Below are 7,465 nucleotides of genomic sequence, written 5' to 3' on the forward strand. Positions count from 1 at the left end.
GAGCCACAGGTAGCCCTAGGGAACCTCTAAATTTAGTTTTCTATACCATTAAAATTAAATTTAATTAAATTTAGTTCTCTATACCATTAATTTTCTAATTTTTGAGAAAGAATTAGCAATAGTGGGGATTCTGATCACAGTTTCAGGCAAGAAAAGAAAACTTATGGTAGTTCATTGATTAGAACACAGGACAGGAGTGACCATCACTCTTCTTAGATCATACTACTTTTACAAAGCTTGAAATAGCTTTAAAATAGCAATATGAAAAATCTATGCCCTCTTCACCTCAGGAAAAGCACCCAAATTTGACATAATGTTAAAAATAGAAATATAGATTGGAAAATTAGCAAATAGAAACAACAAAAAGTATCTGATCACAGCAAGTTATTATGGCGAGAGGAAAGATCAAACCACTAACTCAGAAGAAGATAACCATATGCAAAACATCATGGAAAAATATGAATAGGTCTCAGGGCCAAAAAGAAAAGAAAAAAAAAAAAAAACAACAGACTCCCAAAAGCACTCTTAATTTTTTTTTTAAAAACCAAATAAGAGTGGTAGAGGATTAATTGGGAAAAGAAATGACTTCCCCCCAAAAATGAAAAATTCAACTACTTGGTAAAGGAGGTGCAAAAATTTACTGAAGAAAATAACTTCTAAACAACCAGAATAGGCCAAATGGTAAAAGAGGCAGAAAAAAACCACTGGAGAAAACTATTCAAAGTGCTGAATTGGCCAAATAGTAAAAAAAGATATAAAAATTAAATGTTGAAAATAATTCTCTTAAAATTAGAAACGAACAAGTAGAATTTAATGACTACAAGATATCAATAAACAAACAAACAAAAATTAAAAGAATGAAACAATAGGAGAAAATGTAAAATCTATAATTGAAAAAGACAACTAACCTGGAAAATAGACTGAGGTTAGAATTTAAGAATTATTGGGATACCTAAAAGTCATGATTTTTAAAAATACCCTAGAGTTTTTTTTTTTCAAAAACTATTAAGAAAAACTATCCTGTTAATCCTAACACTAAAGGATAAAATAGAAATGGAAAAAAATCCACTGACTGCCCCCTGAAAGAAATACCAAAATGAAAACTCTCAAGAATAGTATAGTCAAATTTCAGTTCTTAAGTTAAGAATAAAATGTTCAAGCATCCAGAAAGAAACAATTCAAATATCGTGGAGCCACAGTCAGGTTAATATTGATTTGATAGATTCTACATTAAAGGATTGAAAGGACTTGGAACATAATATTCCAAAGGGCAAAGATAGTAGAATTACAATCATGAATTATCTTCCCAATGAAACAATATAATCCTCCAGGAGAAAAAAAAAATTAAAAAACAGAATATTTATTGAAATAAAGTACTTTAAAACATTTTTTTTTTTGTGAGAAGGCCAGAGCTGAAAAGAAAATCTGATTTTCAAATACAAGTCTCAAGAGAAGCATAAAAAGATAAACAGAAAAGTAAAATCATAAAAACTATATTCCTACATGAATAGATAATACTTGTTAACACTTAAGAGCTTTATCATTATTAGGGAAATAAGGTCAAGGTTCATGTTGAATATTACTGAAATCTGTTGTTTACAAGAAACACATTTGAAACAGAGAAGCACACACAGAGTAAAAGTAAGGTAAGTGGCAAGAGCAGAACCTACTAAGCTTCCTGTGAATAAAAAAAAAAAAAAAAAAAAAAAAAAAAAAGCATGGTTAGCAAACATGAGACAAATTGCATCTAATTCAAAGAGAAAAGCAAGGAAACTATATCTTGCTAAAAAGATGCCATAGACAATAGTATTAATATTAATTAATTAATTATGATTAGTATAATAATTATATTGATTGTAACTATATGTTATATTTATATAATATATTAATTGTTAACCAATATGATTACTATCAGTTATTATATTATTATAATCATTATTATATGTAATAATTAATATTAAACATATATGCACCAAGTGATATAGCATACAGACATCTAAAGGAAATGTTAAATAAATTACAGTAGGAAATAATGAAAATATATTAAGAGGAGAGTTCAACTTTACCCTTTCATAACCAGATAAATATAACCAAAATAAATAAGAAAGAAATTAAAAACATGAATAAAATGGTAGGAAGTGTAGGAAAGAAAAAGGAAAAATAAACAGAATAAACTTTTTTCTCTCAGTGGTACATGGCACCTTTATAAAAACTGAGTATGTCTTAGATATTAAAAACCACAGAAGCAAATACAAAAAAAAAAAAAAAACTAGAAAAATTAAGTGCATCATTGCAGAACATAATATAATAAAAATTACATTTAATAAAGTGCTGTGGAAAGTAGATTAAAACTAATTGGAAACTATAATCTAATCCTAAAAATGAGTGGATCAAAGAATGAATCATAAAAAACAGTAACAATCATTAGTTTCATTAAAGAGAATGACAAGAGATAATACACCATATTTTATGGGATATAGCCAAAGCAGTACTTAGAGGAAAAGTTATATTTTTAAATGCTTGCATTAACAAAATAAAGAAAGAACAGACTGATGTTTTGGGTATGCAACTAAAAAAACTAGAAAAAATGACAAATTGACAATTCCCAATTAAGCATCAAATTGGAAACACTGAAAATCAAAAGAGAGATTAATACAATTTAAAGTAAGAAAACCATTGAATTAGCAAATAAAACTAGGAGTTGGTTTTATGAGAAAAGAAAAAGTACACAACTGATTAACATGATAAAAAAGAAAACAAAAACTACCTAGAACAAAAACTAAAAGGGTTAATTCACCACTAATAAAGAGGAAATTAAAACAATTCTTAAGTTATTTTACTGTATTATGCTGCAATAAATTTAATAGTCTAATGACAAGACTCTATTTACAAAAATATAAATTGACCAGATTAATAGAAGATTAAATAAATAATCTCATTTAAAAAAAAAAGAAATTGAACAAGCCATGAATGAATTCCCTCAAGAAAAAAATCCCTAGAATTAAATGGATGCAAAAGTAAAACCTACCAAACATTTAAAGAACAATTAAATCCATTATTATTTAAATGATTTGAAGAGAAAAAAAATGTAAATGAGTTTTATAAAATTTCTAAGGTAGGAAGAGAAGAAATAGAGAAAGAAAAATATATACCAATTTCTTTAATAAATATTGATGTAAAAATTTATCATAAAATACTAAGAAGGAGATTATAGAAATATATCATAAAAATCATACATATGGACAAGATTAATACAAAGAATCCAGAGCAAGTTCAATATTTGGAAAACTATTGGCATAATTGATCACATATCAATGACAAAAAACCCCAAATCACATAACTATTTCAATATATGTAAAAAAAAAACTTTTGACAAAATATATAATCTTCATTTTTATTAAAAAACACTAAGACAAAAGAATAGTTTTCCATAAATCGATAAGTAGTATTTCTCTAAAAACCATTAACAAGCATTACTTCTAATAAGAATAAGATCAGTAGTAAAAATTAAGATTCCATTATCATCACTATTATTTGATATTATATCAAAAATGCTATCTCTAGCAATAAGAGAAGAAAAAGAAATTCAAGGAATTAGACAATCAGGAGACAGAAGTATCACTCTTTGCTGATGATAACTTGATATATTTAGAGAATCTGAGAGAATCAACTAAAAAACTAGTTGAAATAATTAACAATTTTAGCAAAGTTGCAGGATATAAAGTAAACCCACATATATTATCAGTGTTTCTATATACTACTAACTCAATTGAGTAGCAAGAGATAGAGAAATTTCATTTAAAATAACTAAGTATAAAATATCTGGGAGTCTACCTGCCAAGACAAACCTAGCAACCATATGGACACAATTACAAAACAGTTTTTTGTGTAAATAAAATTAAATCTGAAAAATTAGAAAAATATTCATTGCTCATAAGAGATGAACCAATATAATGAAAATGGCAACTCATATCTAAATTATTTTATTTATTCAATGGTATACCATTCAAACTGCCAAAAATTATTTTATAGAACTATAAAAAATAACAAATTCATTTGGAAGAAAAACAAAGGTCAACATCAATGAAATTTATTGGAAAAAATGTGAAAGAAGATGGCTAACCCATACCAGATCTCAAAATATATTACAATGCATAATCATCAAAGCAATCTGGTACAAGTCAAGAAATAGAATGTGAACAGTGAAATAGATTGGGTCCATAATACACATTAGGTAATGACCACTGAAATCTGATATTTGATGAATTCAAAAGGAGTTACTTGCATGAAGAGCATTAAGTCTAAGATATACGCAAATCAGTTAAATCAAGAAGACATAGCTTAAAGACCACATAGTAGTTATTTTCAAATATTGAAGGTATGTGAATGGGGGATTAGCCTTGCTATCCCTGCATACTTTGTCTGTCATACCAAATAAGCAATGGGTGGAATTGTATCATGTTAGTGCTATGGAAGCAAAAATATTTCTGAACAATTGGAGCTATTCAAAACTAAAGAATGGGTTCCTTCAAGAGTTTGTGAATTTTCCCTCAAGACAGTCCTTCAGCAGAGACTAAGTGATCATTTTATTGAGTATGTTAGAGACAGACTTAGTCAATTCTTATTCTTTGTATATTCCCCTTTTCCCTGCAGGATAATCCCTAATAATCATCGAGGTTCTAAATTCCCACTGGGGTATTAGAGAGTCCTCAGAGAACAAATTTATTTGGCTGGCAACTAACATAGGCTCTAACTGAGACCAGAGATGTATGAGGAGACTTTACTACCTTGTGGATATATGACAGCCCTGCAAGAACAATAATCCTTGAGATGATGCCTCAGGCCTACCTTCTTGGTCTACAAGTAGTGGTGGTCATGGCCAAAGGGGTATTGGAATGAGCAGAAAACGGAGGTAAGCAAAGAAGCTTCTCCCAGAATCCTAATGCAAATCATGGTAAATTCTAGAGCAATGTTTCCCAAACTAATGTGAATTTAGAACACTGAGCTTTAAGTAAATTGGTAAAATTGGGAAATTCTGGTCTGAAGAAACTGAGTTTATGGCATATTTTGGTAAATATGTAAAAGGGATTAGAGAAATTTTCAAGCAAAACAAAAGCAATTAAAATTATTTTTTTAAGTAAAATGTTGCTACACAATCAGTTTTTGTTCATGCACATATTATTTGATATTCAATGTTTCTGGAGGACACAATTAAAAGCATAAAAATGAGCTCCCCTTTCTATCAGATGGAACTCCAGGGTCTTGGGATCTTGATGAGAGAGATTTCATGGATGATCTAATCCAACCATTTAATAACTTAAAAAAACAAGCTCAGAGAGAGGCCCAAGGTTATATAAACAGTAAAACAGCAAGAATTCTAATACAGGTTATCTGTCTCCAAATTCGGGGCTCTTACTGGCTTTTGACACAGTATGGGAAAAAAATACTTATTCAAGAGGCATCTGATTACTGATATTCTGTACTGGGGAGTCAACAGGTCTGGGCTCTTAGCCAACTTGGGCTCTGGAGCCCCCTCAGATTCTTTAAGTATTCTCTCAGGAAGCAAGGGGCTAATGATAATGATCTCTGCATCTCCTTTTCCCCTTATTTCCTCATTCTTCCCAAAGAAAAAGGACCAACTCCATATCATTGCAATGTATTTAAACTGCAGTGATGAACAGTCTCTCGTTCTTTATGGGTATCTAGAAAAGCAGAATAAGGTGTAAAGGGTATGATAATAATAATAATAGTTGTTATTATATTGGAGTAATAAATTCTGTTTCTATCTCCAAATGCCTCTGTGATCTTCAGCAGGTTACCCTTTGAATTCTAGTTTTCTCATTTGTGATTCTAAGGTGATTCTAAGAAAATTTTTATTCCTAAAAAGCCATGATTCTAGTTCTGTGGCATAAGCCATTTGTGTGTGTCTGACCATTTGTGTAAATGAGTTGGAGTATGGCTATATGCCTATTTGTTTTACATAAAAAATAACACCCTAAATTTAGGATAACATTTTAGAGTTTTAGGACTCCACAGGATGTGGGAGGAAAGATTCCCCAATTTCTTCTCACAGTAAACCCTCAGCTTCATTGGCAAGCTAGATATCCTTTACCAAGTGTAATCAGACAACTGAGAAAAGCCTGATCTTCCTCCTCTTATTCAGGATGGGACTGTGCAACGAAACCACTTGGAGGGATTTTGTCTTCTTGGGCTTCTCCAGCTTTGGGAATCTGCAGTTCCTGCTCTTTGCCATCTTCCTCTTCCTCTATCTCATCACCCTGACCAGCAATGTCTTCATCATTGTCATCATCCGGCTGGACAGTCACCTTCACACTCCCATGTACCTTTTCCTTTCTGTGCTCTCCTTCTCAGAAACCTGTTACACTCTGGGGATCATCCCTAAGATGCTTTCCAACCTGGCAGTTGGGAGCCAGGCCATCTCTTATGTGGCTTGCGCTGTGCAGATGGACTTCTCTGCTTCATGGGCCTGCACTAATTGCTTCCTCCTCGCAGTGATGGGCTTTGACAGGTATGTGGCCATTTGTGCCCCGCTCCACTATGTCAGCCGTATGCACCCTACTCTCTGTACCCAGCTAGTTGGTACTTCTTTCTTTAGTGGGTATCTCATAGGGATGGGAATGACACTAGTTATTTTCCGACTCCCATTCTGTGGTTCTCATGAAATACATCACTTTTTCTGTGATACCCCTCCAGTATTGAGCCTGGCCAGTGGAGACACTGGCCTGAGTGAGCTAGGGATCCTTATCCTCAGCCTTCTGGTCCTCCTGGTCTCTTTTGCACTCATAACCATCTCCTATGCTAACATCTTGGTCACCATTATGAGAATACCCTCAGCAAAGGGGAAACAAAAAGCCTTCTCCACCTGTGCTTCCCACCTCACTGTGGTCATTATCCATTATGGTTGTGCTTCATTCATGTACTTGAGACCCAAGGCTAGCTATTCCCTGGAACGTGATCAACTCATTGCTGTCACCTATACTGTTGTAACCCCCCTCCTTAACCCTATTGTTTATAGTCTGAGAAACCGGGCTGTACAGGCTGCCTTTAAGAATGCCTTCCAGGGGAAACTTTTGGGAAAATGATGAGGGCAAGGGACGCAGCCTAATATAGTAGATAGAAGGCTGAAGATGGAATAGGAAGAAAGCTTTTTTTAAAGAAGAGATGTTTTTTTTTCTTTCTCTTACCCCCAAAGGCTTGTACATTTTAAGTATTTTAAAATGTTTATTGTGTAGAATTACTAAATCTGAATTCCAATAATGAGACTTAATTTCTATGTCACTATGGCTAATTTCTCTATTCCTCTTTTGACTCATCTGTAAATGGTGATAAAAAAATACTTGTACCAGGGCTGATGTGAGGAAAAAGCTTTGTAAACATTAAAGTGCTAGAGAATTGTAACCTATTCAGGGTTGTTTTTTTGTTTTTGTTTTTGTTTTTTGGATTT

General features: G+C 32.1%; 1 protein-coding gene across 1 annotated transcript; it reads left to right on the forward strand.

The window, feature by feature from the left end:
• Positions 1 to 6,164: 6,164 nt before the first annotated feature.
• On the forward strand, positions 6,165 to 7,103 carry OR10Z1 (olfactory receptor family 10 subfamily Z member 1). The gene has a single exon (XM_074265516.1). The coding sequence runs from the start codon at positions 6,165 to 6,167 to the stop codon at positions 7,101 to 7,103; it is 939 nt and encodes a 312-aa protein (XP_074121617.1).
• The last annotated feature ends 362 nt before the right edge of the window (positions 7,104 to 7,465 follow it).

This window comes from Sminthopsis crassicaudata, chromosome 4 (genome assembly GCF_048593235.1).
Source record: "Sminthopsis crassicaudata isolate SCR6 chromosome 4, ASM4859323v1, whole genome shotgun sequence".
Classification (NCBI taxonomy): domain Eukaryota; kingdom Metazoa; phylum Chordata; class Mammalia; order Dasyuromorphia; family Dasyuridae; genus Sminthopsis; species Sminthopsis crassicaudata.

Bases quoted from the DNA above. Each gene is read 5' to 3' on its own strand.
- OR10Z1 (XM_074265516.1), top strand. From the start codon at position 6,165: ATGGGACTGTGCAACGAAACCACTTGGAGGGATTTTGTCTTCTTGGGC.